Source organism: Zonotrichia leucophrys, chromosome 1A (genome assembly GCF_028769735.1).
Source record: "Zonotrichia leucophrys gambelii isolate GWCS_2022_RI chromosome 1A, RI_Zleu_2.0, whole genome shotgun sequence".
NCBI lineage: Eukaryota > Metazoa > Chordata > Aves > Passeriformes > Passerellidae > Zonotrichia > Zonotrichia leucophrys.
Window position 1 is genome coordinate 11,538,638 of NC_088170.1, and position 22,871 is coordinate 11,561,508.

At 41.2% G+C, this 22,871-nt stretch overlaps 1 protein-coding gene across 2 annotated transcripts in view; it reads right to left on the reverse strand.

Moving 5' to 3' along the window:
* Window positions 1–5,862: 5,862 nt before the first annotated feature.
* Window positions 5,863–22,871, reverse strand: part of PKP2 (plakophilin 2) — a 40,798-nt gene continuing 23,789 nt past the window's right edge. Inside the window, exons 7-13 of one of the 2 annotated variants that reach the window (XM_064737757.1) lie at window positions 16,045–16,162; window positions 14,256–14,417; window positions 13,687–13,860; window positions 12,368–12,521; window positions 10,279–10,468; window positions 8,453–8,540; window positions 5,863–6,814 (exon numbers count right to left, since the gene is read on the reverse strand). In XM_064737757.1, coding sequence (XP_064593827.1) covers window positions 6,746–6,814; window positions 8,453–8,540; window positions 10,279–10,468; window positions 12,368–12,521; window positions 13,687–13,860; window positions 14,256–14,417; window positions 16,045–16,162 — 955 coding nt within the window. In that variant the 3' untranslated portion in view covers window positions 5,863–6,745. Of the gene's footprint in view, window positions 6,815–8,452; window positions 8,541–10,278; window positions 10,469–12,367; window positions 12,522–12,834; window positions 12,921–13,686; window positions 13,861–14,255; window positions 14,418–16,044; window positions 16,163–22,871 lie in introns of those variants that run through there. The other variant, XM_064737765.1, reaches the window with a different exon arrangement.

Genomic DNA, 22,871 nt, shown 5'->3' on the forward strand with positions numbered 1-22,871 from the left:
TGGAGGTAAGCAAAGTGTTACTCTAACTTCACTGCTGGATGTAGAGGAGATGGAGCTGAATTTGGTGTGGGAGCAGAGAGGGGACTGCTGGATTATTTCTGAATTTTGGTGTGGGAGCAGAGAAGGAACTGCTGGATTATTTCTGCTCTCAGCTTTGCCACCTTCAGAGGCAGAACAAAACCAGTTTGTACTTTACAGCACGCCTGCACATTTCAGCATGCCTGCTGTACACAGGGCATACTGAAAAAACAGGAATTGATTTGTCTTGGAAGAGGCTGGGCAAGAATCCTATTTTTCTTAGTTTAGGAGGAGAGTTATTGTTAGAGCCCAGAAAGAATGTTGGCAAGATCTTCACAGGAACTCTCCTCTTCTTTTCCTCTTCCTTACCCTGAAAAAGCAATTGTTAAATGGCATGCATGTAAAAATTAAACTATCCCCTTCCAAAAAGGGGACCCTGCCTAAAGGACAGCAGCATAAGCCAGTGCAAACTCTGGGCTATTTCCTGTCCTTTGGGTGATGCTGTCAGCAGTCAGGAGGGTGTCTTCTGCCCCAAACCACAGGGTCATGAGCATTTAACAAGAATTTCACGTTTACTAGAATTGTGGTAAAATATTTTTCAGGCTTGAGACATTACACTGATTTTTAATTTTATTTTTGCTTTGTGTCTATTGAGAAAAAAAAAATTCTAGCCAAGGTCTTACTGCCTGACTGCAGGAGGGGAAACAGTGACAGAGCAAAATCTGCATCTACCGCAGGTGGTTGAACAGGTGAGAGATCAGGGATCAGCTACACCTTCATTTTACCATGGTTTTCTTTCCTGTTGGCAATCAGCTCACTTCTGTTTACTCACTTTAATGGCTTTTTTCTCTCTCTCTCTTTTTTTCAATGCCTATTTAACAAATCTATATCTGTAGCCACTACAGTGGATGTGAAGAACATGAGGCTGCTTTGTAAAACACAGGTTTTACAAAGTGTCATTATCAGATAAACTAAATAGCTCTTCTTTTATAGCATATTATAGACTGTAGAATTTATTGTGGCTTATTTATTATCCCTAATAACCCTCACAATAACTTAATTACAACCCTGTGGTAATGGTGAATTTGTCCACCTCTCTGCAAAACAGCAGAAAATTACTGATGTGATCAGGAGATGTGTCCTCGGAGGATGGGTAATTCATGCAGTCAGGAGGAATTCTTTCAAAGGCCTCTGCTCCAGACTTTCACCCCAAAAGACAATCTTCCCTCCATCTCTTTGTGTCATTTTAACTGTGCCAAATCTTCTTCAATAACACTTCTGCAAGAATATTGCTGCTATACAGGGCACCAGTTTTTCACTTCCAGGTTTTAAGTAATTTCAGCTCAAGTAGTAGTACCCCTAAAACAAAACAAACAAAAGAAAACAAAACAAAACACAAAAACCCACTGCAATGCTGGTGCAAATATTGATTTGTAGATTCTCCTTTTTATCACCATGTATTTGTATCATCAGACCTGAGCTTCTCATCCCAGCCTCCCTTTGTGTTAAAAACTCTTACCTTTTGTCCATATGCTTTTAAAATAACAAATATTATCCTAATAAAAAAATAGTATTTCAAGGCTATGTGTATCATATGCTTAGAGCACTTCTTTTTCCCAGCACCAGGAAAGAAAAAAACTCCTTAAGAATCCCTATTTTAATTTTTATAAAGACATAATACCTCCCTGGCTCTCACTGGAGCATCCTGTGTGCTGCAGTAACTGCAATGCAAAGGCTGCTGAGTTTCTCCAGTCTTTAACAATTGTGCAGGATTTAAACTCATTCCCAGTTTGTAATGGGGCTAAGCCCAATGTTCAGAGTTTTGGGTTAAAACTCAGATGTGCTCATGTATCCTAAGGCACAGTGTGCTTTCCAGGCAGAGTTCAGCACTGATACTACAACATTACTGATTTATTTTGTTGTTATTCCAAGCCAAACACAGCCTGGCACCCATTTTCTTATGGCCTTCATGGCCTTCAGAAAATTTCTGAACTTTTTGAAAGATTTTACCCTTCTTGGCCTGTCACTATTATTCTTCCGTGGCTCAGACATGGCTATTTCCCTTTCTGCTGAAAACAGTATGGGTGTATTTTTGAGGGCCAAAAAATGCCTTTTAATTTCTCTATTACTGAGGACAACCTTAAGCCTCTTACTGAAGTTGCAGGAGGATGCAGATGTTTAAGTAGTGCTGTAAAGAAGAGCAGGGTGGGAATTCTGGGGACCCAGCTCCTTTTAGGGTGTGAGTGGTGATAGTTTGACTCATAGTCCCATAGCTGATTACAAATTAGGGCATGCAAAACACTGATACCATAGGGTATTTGTAGTATTTGCAAATTTGGGGTATTTGCTCTAAATTGTGGCTGCTAAGAACATGCCTGCTTCCGCTTTTCTGTACCTGTGCACGTTTAGGCTGCTCTGAGAGAGAACTAAGAATAACAAGATACAAATAAGAGGATGGGAGCTTAATAATTGGAAAATTGTTAAAGAAATGTTAAGTACCTAAACCTGAATTATTTACAGTCACATCGGGACTGGAAGATACAGCTGAAGGAAGAATGCAGGCAAATTCTAATATCTGATAAGCCTAGAATGCCTCTAATGTGTATATTAGGATTTTAGCTCTGAACACGTGAAATAAGACAAAATTAGTTTATTTCCCCTTCATATGAAAACCTATTCATATATCCAGAGTAAGCCTGCAGAGAAAGGCAAACCTCTGATCTGTGTACAGTGTCTGCACTGAAGCCCTTTTTGGTTTCTGTGTATTTGAGCAAATCTCTCTGCTGGGATTCCAGTGTGCAACATCTACACCAATATTCCAGGCATGGCTCTCATGGTTGCACCAATATCTGATGTTTCAGGGCTTGTCCTTGGTGTGCTGTGATGGAAATATGCATTTCCTCTGGTCTGACTGCTGTTTGCAGATCTCTGTCTCCTATCAGATGATGCCTTGAGGTGATGTTATCTTCCCCATGGGATGGGTCTGGGGCATGAGTCAGGAATGTAAACTGAGGTTTTAGTCAGCAGGACGTTGAGTAAAGGAGTGAAGGAGCAGCTGCAGGAGTTGGAATAGCTTGGGAAGCAGCACTTCCCAACACTTTGCATGGCTTGTGCATGATTCAGTGTGTGACTGCTCATCAGGGCAGCTCCTGAAGCACCCCCAGGAGGGCTGTGAGAGAGGGCTGGGGTTCTGTGTGTGGCTTTTGATGGTGCCAGCTCATTCCAGTTCTTTTATGGGCCCAGAGGGAGAGGTTGAACCTCTCTCAATAGATAGCATGTACTTTCTCTAAAGAAAAACCCCACAAAAAAGACAAGAAACCCAAACCCTGTGCCTGTGCACGATATAATGCAATTATTTTGCATATTTCTTGAATTATTCACATAATTCTAGAATTATTCACATAATTCTAGAATTATGGAAATAATGCTATAATTATGTAAAATAATTCTAGAATTATTTTACATAATTCTAAATTTAATTCTTACATAATTCTAAAAATCAATTCTTACATAATTCTAGAAAACAATTTACATAATTCTAAAATAATTATTTTACATAATTCTAGAATTATTTTACATTAATTCTATTTAGGAAAGGAGGGACAAGAAAAAGTACTTATGTTTAGGAGCAGTAGAAAATAAGCTGAGAGGATGAAATAAGGAAATGAATGATTAATTCTCTGGTAATGTCTATAATCTACTCCAAAATTACCTGTACTATTTAAGAGTTTCTACTAAAACAATTCTGTGAAAGGTGGTTGCACTGGGTTGTGGCTGGGACACAAGACAAGAGGACCTGGGTAAGTTCCTTGTTCAGCCAAAAACTCCTTGGGCACTGCTCAGCATGTTTAAATGCCAGGTTTCCAATCTCCTCTCAGGAACAGAGCAACTGGGAATGTTCTATTTCTCAGGTCCAAGACTATGGTGAGGCTGATTTAATTATTTTTGAGATCTCCAGTGGCCCATGGTGAAGTTTACTGGAAAATACCAATTAAAGAGAGGTGAAAACAGCAGATTGTGGGTGGTTTGACAGGTCAGCAAAACTGGGCAAAGAAATTATTTTCAGGAGGCCTCTGATGCCAACAGGAGCATTACACAGCTTGCCTTCAGTAACACTGTGCTGTTGCAGGAAAATCTAAGTCTTCATACCCAGATTTTATTGAAAAATGAGTTTGCCCTTTTGAAGGAAGGGCTAAGGCTTAAAAATACATTTGCTGCATCCCAGCCAAGTAGGTTCACTAATAACAAAAAGACCAAAGACAGCTTTTTTGCATTAGAGAGAGCATTTATTATTTCTCTGCTTTGTTTTCTCTGGAGCCCTGGTGAAATGTTTTTGATTGCATCCAAGTGGGAGATCAGTTGTATTAAGGCGTGTCTCATGTTTCTTGTGTTGCTGCCAGGACTGAGATAATTCCTTGTGACTTTTGAACACTGCTTTGATTTTAAAGGGGCACTATCATAGATTCATTTTGGTTGAAAAAGACCTTTAAAATCACTGCATCAATGGAGACAACCCAAAAACTCTGTATTTCCTTTTTAAGGACATCTTACTGAGAGGTACACATATATTTAAAAGTACCCAACACCATTGCTTGTTTTGTTTCTTAAATACCATGTGAGTTTAATGAGCCTTTCCAAAATAAATGAGCCTTTCTAGAAACTCTCTTCTTGATCTTTTAGACTGCAATTCTTCATTCAGGTTTACTCTTTCTGTATTAATTTTGCCTACCACTTCTTTTGGGCAATAAAAAGAGACTTGTCTAAGTTTGCTGGTGTTCATTCTTTCATGGCACAAGCAGAGTAACTTGGGTTAACAAGTTAGAAGAGAAAGTTGGATTTTAATTGTCTGTTTTCTATCGTATTTGAAAAAGTTATAAAAACAATTCCCTCAACGTGCAGTGCTGCAAGTTCCCTTTCCCCGTGTTGTTTTTGGACCTGCAGTATTTTGAATATGACATCCTACAAAAAAATAATAGTATTTTTAAAACCTCCTACTGGAGTGCATTTGATTTGAGTTACTCAGAGCAAACGTGGAGGACTAAGAGCCCTCTGAAAATGATCAGTGACAGGAAAGCAGGGTTGTTTGCTTCCCTGCCCGGGGCACATTCTGTCTGTCCTGTGTGCACGTGTGGGATTTCCGGGACTCCTTGGAGAGCTGTGGGATCTGCCAGCAGAACTGTGCTCCCAGATATGCAGAAATATGTTTGGACACGGTGCAGTGGTACAACACACTGGTTCTACATTTCTGGTAGGAGCCAGATCTTGAAATGAGAGGGGCTGGTGACCTCCCCTGTGAGGTTCCCTACTCCCAGGATTTTGCTGCATCTCCTTCTGGACAAGTTCAGCAGTGAGGGCACAGTGTTGGAGCAGCAGGGCTTGTAAATGCACATGACAAAATATCCATTGCCATAAAGGTAGCTCACCTCCCCTGATTGCAGAAGAGTAATGCCAAATCACATCTGCTGATAACCTAGCAGAAATAAATTCTTATTTGTGTAAGAATTTCCTGCTGGTTTAATGGACAGTCTAACCCCTGGGTTTGTGGGGGGTTTTTTTGAGGAAAATCTGACTTAATAAATGTAGCAGCTAGGTTTTTTTTTAAGTGCTTCTTTACCATCTTGAGCATCATATAATGAAAACCTGAGTCTTCAGGTCCTCAGGAATTTTTCCCCCTCCTATTACCTACTCCCACTTGTGCAGGCATAGCCCCAAAGTTATCACACTGCATGGAATTGCTGTAGGGAGGATGATCATTTCAAGTAAGAGAATATGAAGCAGGATCAGATGAATTCCTTAATCAGCACAAAGCCCAGCCCCTTGTGTGTGTGTCTGGTACTTCAAAAATAAAGGCAAGACTCCACTCCCTTTATTTTATATAGATTATCAACAGAATTGTTTGAAATTGCAATTTTCTTAAAACAATCACTGAAACACCCACAAACAATTTCTCCACCAACTAGCAAATAATGATGAGCTTGAGTTCAGCCCAAAGTGTCTGAAACACAGCGCCTTAAACCTAGTGGTTCTAGTTAAAATCCTTTCTGGACACAGCTGTAAAATGCAACAGCCATGGGAGGGAGGTGAGAGGAGCAAGGGATGGTAAGATCTATGTAAAATCAGTTTTGCTGCTGTTGCTGATGAAATCTCAAAGGAAAGAGGCTTAAGAACCAGTGAGCCCATGAAACCAAGCAATACAAAAATAGTAATTTTAACTTCATTGGTGCTTTTATAATTCATGTAGTGAAACAGCTTCTTGTGCATACTCATAGAGTCTGGACATTCTTACTCAGCTATGTGAAGAAACAAAAGAGTGAAAAACTACTAAATTCTGAGCAGTGCACTTGATGCTTACCCACTGTAGAAAACTTTTGGTATAAAACAGTCTGAAAAGAATTTGCTGCCCACCAGCATTTCAAACTCCTCTGCACAGAACAAAGGCAGTCACCTGGAGCTCTGACTCGTGGCAAACCTGGATGAAACTTCACCTCAGCCATCCTGGAGAGTCCATCTTTGGTTATTCCTGTATTGACATTTGTGTTGATGTTGATATACTGGTATTGATGCTGTCAGTGACAACGAGGTGATGAGGATTAAAAACTCAAAAAAGCCACTCAAGTCTTTATAGCAAATCAGCTCCTTTTTTCTGAGATGCTTTGTGGATCATGCTGGTGACACCAGCCCTGTGAAGTGTAGGATCTCTGTTTTCCAGGTGTTGTGCTCTGGAAATTCAATCTTTCAGCGAGTTGTAGGCTTTTGTGGTCCTGCTGTTGACAAAATCTGCCTTCTTGAAGTCAGCCTTTGGAAGGGAAGAAACACAACAGTTCATTATCTTCAGTGCTGTTTTCCTTTCTGGTGAAAACGCAGTAATGACACATTTTTGAGGGCCAAAAATTGCCTTTAGATTTCTCTAGAACCATAGGAAGACCTTAAGTCTCCTACTGAAGTTGCAGGAGATACCCAGATGTTTAAGTGGTGCTTAAGTGGTGTAAAGAAGAGCAGGGTGGGGATTCATTATCTTCAGTGCTGATTCTGCAAGGGAAGGGTGGCTCCAGCTGCCCAAAAGCTGGACAAGGAGCCATGGCAGGGGTCTAGCAGAGTCCTGAGCAGTCACAGAGACAGAGCAAGCTCATTTAGCCCAGGACAGATGAGAGGATAATTGGAATTGGTGACCTCCCTCCACTGTCTGTACCAGGAGCCTGTTCTTCCACCTCAGCTCTACAGACTCCTAACTTTTAGGTGACTAATAGCTGAGATAAACCTAACTGAGATTAGCCCTGTCAGAACAAAGAGCACAGGGCAATGCCAAAATGACTCAGGATTTTATCAATTTCATTTGATAAGTGATTTCTGTGTGTGGCTTATCAGACTAAAGTTTCAAAACTGTCTGGGCATTAGGTGGTTCTGAAGTTTTCAGTAAACCTGGTGTCTCTAGGGGACTTGATTTGCATAGGAAGAGCAAATAATCAGCATTTTGGAAAATCAGGTCAGACCTTTCCTAAACTATCAGTAAATTCATAAAATTCATGCCATCAGGGATATTGCTGATGGTATGATAAATTTATTGTATGGTAAATTCAGGAATGCAGTTGTAAAAAACCAGAGACAGCTAGTTAGGAATTTATATGGCCCAACAGCCTTATTCTGGAACACAGATTTCTGGTTTGTGGGGCCATACCGGCTAAGTGTGATGCAACACTGTTTAAGTTTATGCTAAGAAAGTTTTTTGGAGCAAATTTCAACAAAAAAAAAAATCTACAAAGGGACACAGCTAATAACAAATGCTATGGGGAACTATGGCAAATGGGACAGTTTTAGATTATAGGGCATTTGAAGTGACAAATACTGAACAGCAAACACACAAAGATTGGAATCAGTTTGAGATGCAAGGTGAAGGTAGGGAGGTGGAAGTTAACTCAGCTGAGGGTTGGAAAAGCAGGCACAAAGCTTTAAAAAAACCAAACTGGTTTGTGGCGGACTCGTGCTGGCCATTTTTTGTTTGATCTGGCTATGGCAGTAAATGTTTGCCAACACCCTTCCCAGGCCCAGGGTTTTGTGTGACTATAACCTGGGCTGTGCAAACAGCAAGGAGAACAGAGCTGCTCTGCTTTTAGAGCAGGGAGCTGCCTGCCCTGCCCTTGGCTTTGCTGCCCCTTCTGTGGCTCCTCCATGCCAGGCTGGCTCAGCCAGCAGAAAAGCTTTTCATAAGCTCTGTCAGTGGATATAAAACCACAGAGGGACAGAACAGGAGCACACAGGAGCAAAAATGAAGGCCATGCATTACTTATGTACAAGTAAATAAGAAAACGAAATTCAGGCACCACTTGAATCCTATCACAGGTCGATTTTTAAATGAGCAGGAGTGCTAAGGGCGCCCCAGAAGACAAATGAAAGGCTTCTAGGTCTGAAGGAACAGATTATTTTTCTTTGTGCTTACCTTTTTGTAGGCACTGTGGAGATCAGTGTGCAACCATAGGGAGTAGAGGAGCACTGAAGCAGCCCTGCTGGCTTTGCTGAACATATTGCTGCCATTTTGCAAAAAAAAAAAAGATAAAATATATTTAAATTCCCACATTATAATCATGGTGCAGGTACAGACCTCAGCAAACATAACCTCACAGCATTTGTTTTATCTCTCTTTACTCCTAAGTGCTGGTTTGCCACCCTTTAGGAACTGTAGCATCTTTCAGGCTGTCCTTATTACTGAAACAAATGAAACATGCTCCCTGCTCCACTCATTCTTCAAATTTAGGGAGAAATCCAGTGCTCTGTAGCCTACATCTTACAGCAGCTATCATACTGTGCAATTTCAGCTGAGGAAAATAACCTCAGCACAACAACCATTTGGAAGAATTTTCCAGTAGGTAAAATCTTGTGTTAGTTAAACAGGATTTAAACTATTCAGGTCCTCGTGAAGCCTCCTTTACTGAGATTGATTTCCTCTTTCATTTTGCAAAGAGAGAGCAAGGCAAATGGAATAGTTACTCGTATTTTTAAAACATTAATTATCTTTGGAGAAAATATTGATTGGTTTTGTTTACTATTAAAGAACAATTAAATTTTGAATCTGTTCTCTAAAATGCCAATATGTTATTTTTAAGTGCAGATCCATAGGTTCTATAAAATGTATCCCTGCACTTTATTGCTAAAGTTTATCAGGGCTGTGCTACAATGAACAGGAAAGACATTTTGGATACAGATGAGATCTGCTGATCAGTCAATACACATATATCAGAATACCGATAATGTGGTGCAGTTATCTTCTGAGGAGTTATTTAAAATGCTTTAATATTATTAGTAATTGTATATGCCTAAATTATATAAATTAAATTATATAAATTTATATAATATTAAATGCTTTAATATTATATAGTTATTTTAATGCTTTAAATGAGGAACATTTAAAATGCCGGAACCTGGTGAGTTTAGCTATGGATGGGAGAGCTGTCTTAAGACATCTTTCTGTATTTCCCTATCAGTGCAATTCTATTCACATCCCTTGTTCAGGCTGTCCTGTATTTTGAGATGAAGCTTTTTTTCCCTAGAGTGGCAGAGGCTGCAGTTTCTTTTTTGCCTGGGGACAGAGTGAGGCTTGTGGAGCCCCTACCTGTGCTTGATGCTGATGGCAATGACCTTGGGGCTTGTGGAGCCCTTACCTGTCACTGGGGCTGGTGGCAATGACCTTGAGGAGCCCTCACCTGTCATTTATGCTGATGGAAATGACCTTGAGGAGCCCTCACCTGTCGTTGATGCTGATGGCAATGACCTTGGGGCTTGTGGAGCCATCAGGCCACTGATGCTGATGGCAGTGACCCTGAGGAGCCCTCACCTGTCACTGATGGTGATGGCAATGACCCTGAGGCTTGTGGAGCCCTCACCTGCCATTGCTGGTGATGGCAATGACCCTGAGGAGCCCTCACCTGTCACTGATGCTATGGCAATGACCCTGAGGAGCCATCAGGTCACTGATGGTGATGGCAATGACCTCGAGAAGCCCTCACCTGTCGTTGATGCTGATGGCAATGACCCTGAGGCTTGTGGAGCCCTCACCTGTCATTGATGGTGATGGCAATGACCTTGGGGCTCATGGAGCCCTCACTTGTCACTGATGCTATGGCAATGACCCTGAGGAGCCATCAGGTCACTGATGTTGATGGCAGTGACCCTGAGGAGCCGTCACCTGTCACTGATGGTGATGGCAATGACCCTGAGAAGCCCTCACCTGTCACTGATGCTATGGCAATGTCCCTGAGGAGCCCTCACCTGTCGTTGATGCTGATGGCAATGACCTTGGGCAGGCCGTGGGCGCTGAGCAGCATCCGCGCGTTGTGCGAGCTGCCCTGGGTCAGGTTGAACAGGGTGTAGCAGATGGATGCTGTGGTTTCACAGGCCACCTCACAGCCTGGCACACCCTCGGGCAGGATTGACACCAGGTCAGGCAGGACTTCTCTGGCTGCAAGGTGGGAGAGAGACAAGCAATTCCATTACTAACAGGAGCAGATTTAGTTATTCCTCCCATTCTCCCTCAGCAGGGAGCTCTGTGCTCCCACCACACACACACTTCCTACCTGCATTACATCCCCAAAATTCAGCTGAATCTGCACCCCCACAATGGACAGCCTGTACCTTGCCTCATGCACAGTCCATTAATAGCTCATGTGCTGGACTGAACTCATCAGGTGTCACTGTCATATTTTCTGGAAAAATCCCTTCGCCAGGATTCTTCTCCTGGGAAGCTGAGAAACCTCAGAGAAAAATGAAAACAATAATTATCTGATTGCTTCTCCTGTGTTTTGCTGCTTTGGAATGTGGTTGGAGATTGTTTATCCAACATGTGAATTGTTTAAACTTAATGACCAATCACGGTCCAGCTGTGTTGGGACTCTGGAAGCAGTCATGAGTTTTTCATTATTATCTTGTTAAGCCTTCTGTAAATATCCTTTCGCTATCCTTTAGTGCAGTTTTAATATAGCATTCTTTAATATAATATAAGTACATAAAATAATAAATTAGCCTTCTAAGAACATGGAGTCAGATTCATCATTTCCTTCCTGCCACGATGGGGCCCCAGAAAATACCACAACCAGGCATGTGCCAGCTGCAGGCTGCCACTTCCCTGCTAGCGATGTTTTATATTAAATTTATCTCCATTTGTTATAGAGGTTCATTTTGCTTGATAAATTTGGATAAATGTAGGTTCATTTTGTTTGCTAAATTTAGACCCTTATAATCTAGAAAACAGTGTGCCCTCTCAAATGTTTTCCTTTGGCCAAAGCTGTTCTTTTTGGAATTTGACCTGAATTCACACATGCATTCAGTCAATCAAAAGGAACATCTTTTGATAGAGAAAAGGTTCACCTGAAATTCCCCCAGTTCACTCTATTATGGATAAAACAACTGTGAATGTGCAAGATGAAGCACCTGCCCCCAAAGCTATGTGCTATTCTGTCTTTCCCATACTCTCATAAATGACTTTTTCCTGATGACATCCCAATTTTTTATCAGTTTAATTTCTTCTGTTTCAGGGGCATTCACCACCTGTAATTGCTAACACCATATGGATTATCCCTTTGAAATCAGCCCAACAATATGTTATAAGATTTTCATTAATAGGGAATGTTCTCTAAGGCTCAAACAAGCCCAGGAAGCTGTTCTGCAGAATTCTGGAGGGTAATCTGTCCCATGAGATATCTTTATACCTGGAATTTCCCCTTTCCCCCTTAGTGGCAACACAAAAAAGGACAACAAATTATAAGAACACATTTTATCCTGTCAGTAGGAAAACGTCTTAAATACACAATAATTTGAAATGAGAATACTGAGAATAGAAATGGCTTTATTTAGAAATGAGATAATTTAAAAGAATTAACTATTTTTCTATAGCATCTTATAGCTTCCATTATTTAAAAAAATGGAGGAAAACTGTGTGGGCTGCAAACTTCTAAAGCTTTGTGTCTAATAAGAGAGAGTCTGATTTTTTGCTAGAAGAATTAGAGATGTTCTGTGATTTCTTGCAAACCATTATGTAGCTGTGTCAGCACAAAACTCAGCAATCACCTTCCTTTACCCTATTTTGAGCAGAAGAAAAACTCCCTTTCCAAATTTGTGTAAAATTTACTTCAATTATGTATTTTTGAAAGTAACACTAATGGAAGTATCTGAAGAGGAATACCCAAGAGAGTGAAAATGTTGTTTAGGCTAAACTCTTCATTTTAAGCCCTGTACAGTGACCGCAAGTATCTGTTGAAAAATCTATAAAACTCACAGATCAGGGTTTTTTGAGTATTTCTTTCTTTCAAAGCTGGAAACTTTGATGTGAAGAGAGCAGAGCAAGCTCTGAGTTTTTGCTCACCTATGTCATTTTGCAGGGAGGGGTTTCGGGACAGGTTCCTGAGCAGGGAGACCGCTGTCTTCTTCACGGCGGGGTGGCTGACGTGCAGCATGGCGCGGATGCTCGGGAGCCCGTTGGCCCTTTGCACAACAGTGCGGGCCACTGCCAATGGCATCTGTGGAGAGGCAATTTGTGTCACTTCCACCAATGCAGAGCCTCAAAAAAGCCAGTTCTCTGCACCAGTTTAACCATATTTCAAATAGTTTTAGACCAGAGTTACATGTGAGTTGCAGGGTGGCTGACGTGCAGCATGGCGCGGATGCTCGGGAGCCCATTTGCCTTTTGAAAAACAGTGTGGGCCACTGCCAATGGCATCTGTGGAGAGGCAATTTGTGTCATTGCCAGCAGTGCAGAGCCTCAGGAAAAGTCAGATCTATGCACCCCTTTAAGCATATTTCAAATAGTTTTAGACCAGTTACATGTGAGTTGCAGGGTGGCTGACGTGCAGCATGGCGTGGATGCTCAGGAGCCCATTGGCCTTTTACACAACAGTGCGGGCCACTGCCAATGGCATCTGTGGAAAAGCACTTCTGTGTCACTGCTACTAGCGCAGAGCCTCAAAAAAAGCCAGCTCTCTGCACCAGTTTAAGCATATTTCAAGTAGTTTTAAGCCAGTTACATGTGAGTTGCAGGGTGGCTGACGTGCAGCATGGCGCGGATGCTCGGGAGCCCATTTGCCTTTTGAAAAACAGTGTGGGCCACTGCCAATGGTATCTGTGGAGAGGCAATTTGTGTCATTGCCACCAATGTAGAGCCTCAGAAAAAGCCACACAGAGGCAGCTCTCTGCACCAGTTTAAGCATATTTCAAATAGTTTCAAGCCAAAGCTACATACGAGTTGCAACAGGAAAGGGAGGTGATAAAAAAGAAGTTGCAAGCCCTCTTTCTCCCAGGTGCTCTCTCAGACAGATATAATTAGTTTCTTCAACACAAATGGGATCTGCTGCTGTGTCAGAACCCTCCTCTCTCCACAGGATTGTCTTCCACAAAATGACTTTTTTAGTGCTTTTAACATCTGCTCATCCCTCATAGTGTGATGAATTAGTGAACGCCACACATGCAGCTGTACACAGGAGAAGAAGCAGATCCCACTATCTGCCCAGCAAGGAAAAGCTGCACTGCTGGTTATGACTTTCCCTTCAATGTTCTTCATTTTCCTTCACCATGTCAGTGAGCCAGGGACTTGTCAGTGCTTATTTGATTTCAGCTGCACAGCAGACCTGAGCTCTATGCATTCACATCAAGAATTAGATGAAAAGAAAAGGAAAAAAGCTGACTTACTGGTCCAGTGCCAGCTGTGAGGTTCTGGAGAGCTCCCAGGGATGCTTCTTGGGTGTAGTTTCTGGTACTCTTTGCTATTAAGGAGAGGTATATCCTAATCAGGGTAGAATGCCAGAGTGACTCAACACCTTTGGGATTGCTCTTTTCCTCAGGAAGCGGGGTGTCCTGCTGCTTCTAAACATGCCAACAGATCAAGCCTTTAGAAACAGTGATCTCTGTAGCTTAATGCACCACAAGCTGAACTAGCCATTTTGTAACTCTGCATGACCAGGTTATTTGGAGACTGTCAAGTTCTGAGCTCAAATAATAATGTGCAAAATTTCAGTATTTAACGATGGTGGCCAGTCCATCCAGTGGAGTATTCCTCAACTGATAAAACATTTGCTATGTCATTGCCATCAGAGAGTTGGTGTTAAGAAGGGCCATCAATAAATTTGCATTTTTGGGGCAAGGAAGTGTCACCCTACCAGATACATCAATAACAAACTGTTAATTAGATTACAGCCTTATTGTTCAGAGTTTGCTACAAGTCATTAACCAAATGAGATGTAACTAATCATGTACTTTACCTCTTTTACTTTTCTGCTCCGTGTTCCAAAACATCCTGGTGTTTTATCATTGTTAGAAATATTTCTTCTTTGCACATATATGCTCTGGGCATAGCTCTCAGGGAGCTCTAGCTCTAGCTGGTAGGAAAGATTGTGTAGAATGCACACACAGTTCTCTGTGGCCTAAAATAACAAAAGAATAGAAATTTAAAGCTTTGGCAAGTGTTGAAGGGACATGTACAGACATGGGAGGAGATTTGTGGATCTTCAGTAAGTGACTGCAGAGTTTCTAATGCCTCATGGAAAAGCCAGGCTTCAGGGCAGTGATCCACCAGACTGAGAAATGAAACATGCCCTGGGATGCTCCTGAGCCCGGGGGGATATTTGGGGCTGCACTGGGAGTGGGGTGCCTGCCTGTTGGAAATGGTCCTGGGAGATCACAATTCCCCAGCTGTGCCTGGGAATTGTTTGGGCGAGTGCTGCTCGACACAGAAATGTGCCAAGAAGAGTTTAAGGGCTTAGGAGCAAGGATGATCATGTACACACCTCACCATAACATCAGCAAGAGGAAAGCTTTTCATCTGCCCCAAGAAGGAAGCGTTTTTCTGTGGTGGAAGGCTTTTTAAAACAAGTAATTCCCTCCTGAACGTGGCTAAGGCCAGGTCTACAATTTTCTCAGTGGCAAAGAGCTTTGTTACCATTGCTCCTCTTTGGAAAGCCAAAAAGGAATGAGTCCTTTTAACACAAAGTGCAGCAGGGAGCTACTGGCACACGTTTAACGTGCTGGATTCTCCCTGAAGCTAATGGCACTGGATGCAGGGAGATGGGCAAGCTCAAGTAACTAATCCTAGAACAGAGCTGTAAATGTGCACTAATTACCACTACACAGCACAAGCTATGGCAGGCCCACCAGAGGTGCCCTACAGGCTGCAGCCAATGTCAGTGACAGCTGCTCTTCTCACCCAGCTGAAAGAGAAGCCTCTGCTCCAAGAATCTGTGTCCAGGCTTCACCTGCACTCACTGGGGGGAGGAAGAGTGAGAGAAACTGGCACTGGAGGTGTCCATGTCCTTGCAGTTAATGCCTTTGGCTTAGGCAGCAAGGAAAAATAGTGCAGCTTTTTTTTTTTTTTCCCTAAAAAAAACCTAGGAAAATTGGTTCTGTTCTAAATGATGCAAGCTCTTTAATCACACTGCCACCCAAAGGGACTTAGGTTCTTCATTTCCTAAGGGGTATGTAGCATTAAATATATAGGAGAGTAAGCAGATTAATTTTTTAAGCTTCTGGCTATCTAGCACCCTGAGACAACCAAAAAGGCAACATCTGACTTTTTTGTGTTCCAGTATTTCTGAAAGCTGTGATTGTATCTCACTTAAAACCCGCCCCCCCCCAAAAAAAAAACAAACCCCAAAAAACCAACCAAAAAAACCAAAACTAAACCAAACCAAACAAAAAAAAAAAACCAAAACAAAACAAAAAACCACAACAAAACAAAACAAAACAAAAAAAACCAAAAAAAACCCAAACAAAAAAACCACCCAAAAACCCCCAGAAGTTTCTACCTTTCTCTCTAGAGATTCTATTTTTTTTTTCCCAGTGCTGAGTTATACTATTCTTTTAGATTGCTGGATTAAAAATGCTTCAAAAAGCTTCTGACTGGACTTTCACCTTTGGTGGCAGTTTTAAAATAGTTAAGAAATAGGATTTGTAATTGCATCACAGCTGTTTCTGAACAGTGGTTTCTAAACAACAACAGAAAAATGTTCACTTGGTAATTTCCTCATGGAAAACACTTTTCATCTCAAAGAGTACCTTGTCATTGGGCTCGTGGTCTGCAATGGCTCCTTGGATATAATACACAAGGGAATCAATCAAGCCCTCACATTCTCTCATCTTCTTCCTTCCTTCTGGGCCAGCAGAGCTCATGTTTCTGTGCAGGAAAGAAAATGTTGGGGAGAAGAGATTTAGTCAAAGGGATTTTCTTGTACTCCTCTCACAAACTTTTCCAGCCAGAACTTAAAGATACAGAAGTTCAGGTTGACTGCTTCTTTTCTTCAGAGGTGTAAGACAATCTGAGCCTCCTGTAGATAAAATTTTCACTCCCAGACAAAAATAAATACTCCAGGGAAACAAACCACTGTGGTTGGATGGGTAAGGTGAGATCTGACTCAAATTTTCATCTCAAAGTTGAGTCAATCCTTTTAAGCAGTCAAAAAAAAAAAAAAAACAAAAAAACCAAAAAAAACCAAAAAAAACCCCAAACAAACAAAACTTGGACTTGCTTTCTGTATTCCATTTTCTGTTGTAATTTTAGTATTTAGGATGGTGAAAATATCAGAGGAGAGATGCCAGTGAAAATTTCCATGCACACAGATGTGCTTTAGAATTAATTTACCTACACTGAGCTAGTTCTTGATCCAAGATGAGCCATCAACAGGAACATGGTCTGAGAATTTTAGCAGCATCTGCACATCCACATGCCCAGACCCACCCTTTGTCAGCCTTTCATGTAACATTTGCTGGGCTTTGTAGTAAACCAAGTACAACTTACAAATGAATTACAAAACTGATTTAAAAACTCTTGAAAAACCAAACACACACTTGCTGCTTGAAGCTGCTTGGCTCTAAACAACCTACTGGTTTCCATGGAAGAAACAACACTTAGACTTTTGGGGTGTAATTATTTTTACAAATCAGCAAAATCTGAATTATGGATTACCAGAATTATAAATCCAGGTTTTTGTTCTTTGTTTTTTTGGGGTTTTTTGACTCCGGCAGCTCTGCTGGACAAAGGACTGCACATTCAAGCTTCTTCATTTAAAATAACATTAAATATTAGCCCATGCCAATCTTAGCATCCATCAAAACACACAGGGATATGTTCCTTTAGATAGTTTCAGGTTGCTTATTTTCCATGCTTACTTTGCCCACTAAAAATTACAATGTTTACAATTTTAATAATGACAAAGCCAGTAAGGTTTAAGCTTTCCTGTGGCTTATGACTGTAAAATGAATGTAGCATTTTATACACTGTCATTTTACCTCTACTCATTTTTTTCCTCTGGGAAGTGCATGTTCAGGTTACATACCTGTAATATTACTTTTTTTACATGTAATTTTTTACTGTAACTTTTTACATGTAATTGCATACTGTAATTACAATTTTACTTTGGGTCATGATGTTAATGATGTCTCTATTTATGAGTTCATTTATTCTCTGGAATTATGTATCACAGAATCAATATTCAGATCCCACAACATGGCCTGCTGTAGAAATCCATTTGGAATTTAATTTCACCTATATATGTCATGTTCAAGGCATGTCACCTTTTCCTATGTTTATGCTGACAGAAGTGTGCACGTTACAGCCCTCCTGGTGCATAGCAAAAATAGTTTCTGGGGCACACAGACTAAAAATACTGTTAAAGATAAGTGTGGAATTTCCCTTGCCAAAGACATTTCAGCTGATGCAGTGTTTGGTTTTGTCCCACATATTCTAAAACCCCCCAAACTTTTTACAACTGCTCCTGCTGTGCAAGGAGAGGCCATGCCCTGGCTTTGCTGTCAGCAGGAACAGAGCAAAGAATAGCAAAGAGCTTTTCCAGCTCAGGAGGCAGAGAAGAGCCTGAATTAGGGGCACTGTCCTGTTCTGCAAGGGAAATGAGCTCCTGGGCTCTGTTTCATTAAGAATTTGATACTCATCCAGATTCAGGTATCAGTGGGTGTCCCTGTGCATGCCTGTGCACACGTGGCTCCTCCTTTCCCCCCTTTCCCCGTGTCCTTAGGGAAGGGAAGAACATTGTGGACTGGGAAGGGAAGAGCTCCTGCTCTCCCACCCCTCCAAACACTGCTGTACCCACCTTACCCAAAACAGGGGCAGACAAGAGCATTTCAGGCAAAACCTCAGCTGACAGCTTAAATTTGTTTGGTTATTGAAACTTTTAAAGCCTTGTGTCTAATAAGAGAGAGTCTGATCTTTGCTAGAAGAATTAGAGATGCTCTGTGATTTCTTGCAAAGCATTATGCAGCTGTGGCAGCACTGAACTCAGCAATCACCTTCCTTTACCCTATTTTGAGCAGAAGAAAAACTCCCTCTCCAAATCTGTGTAGAATTTACTTCAATTATGTATTTTTGAAAGTAACACCAGATGGAAGTATCTGAAGAGGAATACCCAAAAGAGTGAAAAGTTTGTTTAGGCAAAACTCTTCATTTTAAGCCCTGTACAGTGACGGCAAGTATCTGGTGAAAAATCTACTAAACTCGCAGATCAGGGTTTTTTTGGGCACTTGGTTATTGAAGCTTGAGGAATTTAAGGAGGTAAAAATATAATTTGATTTATTAAAAAAAAATTCTGAGAAGTGTCACAGAAATGTAAATTTAAATATATATTTTTTAGAAACAATGGAGACATTTTGCTTAGAGAATTTAAGAACTGACTTAATCTTGGCTTCTTAAGATTTGAGGTTCATGATAATTGAAATGCCACCCTCTGAGCTCAGGGGCTGGACTTGATTTTCCAGGAGTTCCAGGAGGCCCTGAAATACTCAGTGCTTGCAAAGTGAGGAGAACACAGCCTTGGGGAGATTGCCACTTGTGGGAATGCTCTCCTCTAAATGACTCAGAATTGACCATCTGGCAGCACCCATTTATGAAAAATCTCTGACTCTGGGCATTTTTGGCTGGGGGAATCCTGGTGACGTGCTCAAGCTCTGCCATTTGCTGATCTGCACATCTCATTTATCTCATCTTGCATTTCTCCTTCCGTCCCCTCCTGCACACATGCATGGTGCAACTGTAATCAGATATAAAAGAGCTCTTTGCCCACAGTCCTGGGGTGAGGATCAGCTAATTTCCTGTTATTCTGATCCAGAATTGTGAGGCAGATACAAAGACATTCGAGGCAGTTAAACCAAGGGTGACTTTGAAGTAAACAGAATGATGATAATAAATGTTCAAATAGCTGATAAATGACAGCAAATGAAAGGGATACTCCCTCTAAGCCAACACTGAGTCATGCACTGACTGTTGGAGAAGGTTCTTGAACTGCTCTGAAAGGTCCATATAACTGATAACAAGAAGGATTTTGCTCCTGAGACTCATTCTGCTAAAACTGATAATGTGAATTTAATTCAAATACCAGACAGCATTTTGGGAAATTCTATCCCCTTCTTGCCTTGCACAATTCAAAAATTCACCAAGGAGGTAAAGGTATCAGGTATCCACTTGGTAACTAGATGTGCCAGGCTTCAAGCTGCTTGTTGGAAGTACCAAAATTCCTTTCAGGAATTGGGGGAGCAGATAAACTGAAGAGGAGGCAAGAGGAGATAAGAATGGATGGAAATAAACTTAAAGGAATGGCAGTGCTGTGCAAGAGGCCTTGGTTCAAAGACTTATTATCATCAGTCACTTGTTTCACATTCTCTCTTAGGAGCTGCCACTGTGAGTCCAAGCTTTCCAACACATGGGGAGAGCTTTGGCTCCACTTCTCCCCAGAGTAAATGGAAGCAGATGTTTCTGCAGCCCCCTGGGTTGCAGTGACACCTCCCTCCAAACACAGCTCCCCACTGTCCTTGTGGGTCACTGTGTAATTCACAAGGGGCTCAGACAGGGGCTGGGACAGACAAACTGTGAAAAATAACAATGAAAAAGGAGGGATGACTTTAATTTTATTGGGTGAGAAGAGAGAGGTTAGCTGACTATCCTGGAAATAATTATCTAGAAAGTTTTGAAAAATTAGAATACATAGGAGCCCAGGATGTTCAGTTACAGAGCAGTTAAAAAGGGTGGCTCTGTAGGGAAGAACAGCAGCTTCAGCACTTAAATTAAATGTTCTGTAGGGGAAAATGTGATAACTGTGTACAAATTTGGGAAAGTTCAGCATTGCAGAAGTTCTGGGAAAAGGTGTTTCAATAAAAATGACACCAGTTCATTATCAGCTTTCAAGGTGTGATCCAACAGCCTTCCATTAACCTTCCTTTCAGAGGAAAAGCCATGCCAGAGGTTCACTTATGTATATAGATAATATTCAAAACCATGTATTCTACATGCTGCTGGGATCTTATCCTTTCAGACTCAGAGGAGATGGGGAAATATCCTGAAGAGTTTTATCCTTTGTATTGGAACTAGAAGCAGAACTTTTATGTGTAAGACTTTCAGGCCAAGAAAAAGAGATTTTACCTTTAAAATCCTACAGGACTTGTCTACAAATGTCTGTAACACTCCTCTAGATAGTTTAATACACGAGTTTTACTTGTTCAGCTATTGTCAGGCAGCCAGTGAAGTCTGTTGATTTCGCTTACTCTGGGGGTCCAAGCAGAGTGCATTTTCTCATATTTCACAACCAAACAACACTATTACTTATTTTAACTGCCAATTCAGAATTCCATGGTTTACACAGCTTCTTTTTACTACACAAAGCTTGTGACCAGGGTCTTAAGACAAAATGCAGACCTAGAGAATGGGATTAGCAAATCCTTCTAAGGTCAGGCTTCCTTATCAGTGGCACAGAGATTCAGGACTCCACAGTCCTGCTGGCAGGAGCTGGGGACTGCTCTGGTCATGCTCTCATTCCAGTGCTTGAAGTACTTGCAATATTATCTGCTAGACATGGATTCACTTCTCCTGCTGCTGTTTCCTCACAAAGGATGAAGGAAGCTTTAATTTATAATCTGGCAGTGGGGTGGTGCAGTGATTACACCCCCACCAGGTGCTAGGGCTGGGTTTGGGCTGTGCTTGACCCTTTTCAGTCAGCAGTTTTATGGGAATTTTTGAAAAGAAGTTCTGGTATTCTCCTGTAACTAAGAACAGTACTGTGCATAATGCATTCCACTTCAAAGCACAATTTTTACCCCTAATAGGAGCTGCAGGCTACAGACTCTACCAACACACCCAACAAACACGTTAGCATCACAAAAGGCAAGACTAATTACAGATTTATATTCTGGCAAATAAGGAGAGTCTTTTAACATATTCATAAGTAACATCATTCCCTCAGTGCACACTTTCAGTACTCCACGCTGTGCCCTTCTTTATATTGATGCAGAGATTTTGTGTTTTCCTAATACATAAGGAAGGAATAGTTTTAGTAACCTAATCTGGGAGGTGAGTCAATTTCCAGAGAAGAAATGCAAACTGGTTAATCTTAAAGATCTCAGCTATTTAGTCTGTACAAATAGGTAAGCCTCATTCAAAACTATTCTGTGCTAGAAATTATGTGGTAATCCTGCAGATCATCTTTACCTGGCAGTTTTCAAGCCCTTCTTTTTCTATTTCTAATTTTCAGTGCTGAAGCTCTTAGAAATGAGAAGGACTAGAATGTGGATGCCATATTTTAAAAATAGGTAATGTATCCTTAAGCACCTACATAAGGGCAGTTTCAGAGACTTTTAACTAAGGCTGGAGAGCTCACAGCAATTCTGTAGCAGCCCCAAACACTGGCTTTGTGTCCAGAGTAGGGTTAACCCAGGAATCCACTTTCATTTGAAAGAACCCAGGTACTGTTACACCTTATTTGTCACAGAACAAGTCCTGTCAATCTGCTGAAACAAGCTCAGGAAGAGCAACACCAGCTAAACCTGAGATTATCTGTGCCACCATCAGCTGCCTCATAGGGAAAGGGACAGTTCCAGAGTCCAAACACCAAGAGAGGAGCAGCCAGACTGGTTTCTGCACAAAAATACAGCTTGGGCTCATTAATTTGTAAAAAGACAACTTCCATCATTTCCTAGACAGCAGCACTAAGAGTTAGCTAGAAAGGTTTTATTATGGGTGGTCAGTATTTATTTGTATTTGTTCTTGAGTCATCAGAGTAAATAAAAGTTAATTATTACTTAGAGATGAAGTTAATTAGCAGTTAGTGGGCTGACAGGAGTTCCTGCAGAAAAAGGTGTATTGCTGTTGAGTATTTTGTAAGGCTTACAATTCATTTGCCTTCTGAAACCACACCAGTGAGATACAGAGCTGTTGCACAGGAAAAATCAATGCCATGCACATACAACTACTCTGCTATAGGACATGTCAGCATAGCAGGTATGTCTGAGGCAAAATGGGCACCTTTCCAGCCTCCAAATTCCAAACTTCATTCCTTGTATTTTTCTAGAAGGAGTTTAAACCTCAGGTCATGCCTTTGCAGTTGCACATTACACCTTAGGCAGTTCAAGCCATGTCCTTTTGTGCCTTTTTAAATGTGTAAACTTACTAATGTGCAATGACTTTGAACTCACAAAGGGCCCCCAGTTGATAGGCTGTTAAAGATGTTTTTATTGAAGATGTGATTTTTATACTTCAGACATTTAGGGGTGTGTTCCCTGAGGCCTTGGGTGTTTCTCTGTAGTAACTGCTACTGTGCCCATAGGTCTATTAGCAGAGTGCAGCACTAAATACACAACTATAAATCTATTCCTCCACCCCATGGCTGCAACTTGCTTTTGAACTTGTGCAAAAGGCTGGACAGGGATTGCTCTGCTTTAAAAAATGGCTGTCCCATAATTTAAGGTGACTCACTTTCTAATCAGTTTAGGCACAGATTATGATATCTTCAATTAAGCATTTTTGGTAGCAGCTGGAAACAGAAAACATTTATGTGCTTGTAGGTACCATTGTCCCCTTTCTAAGTCATCTGTTTGCATGAGAAGTGATT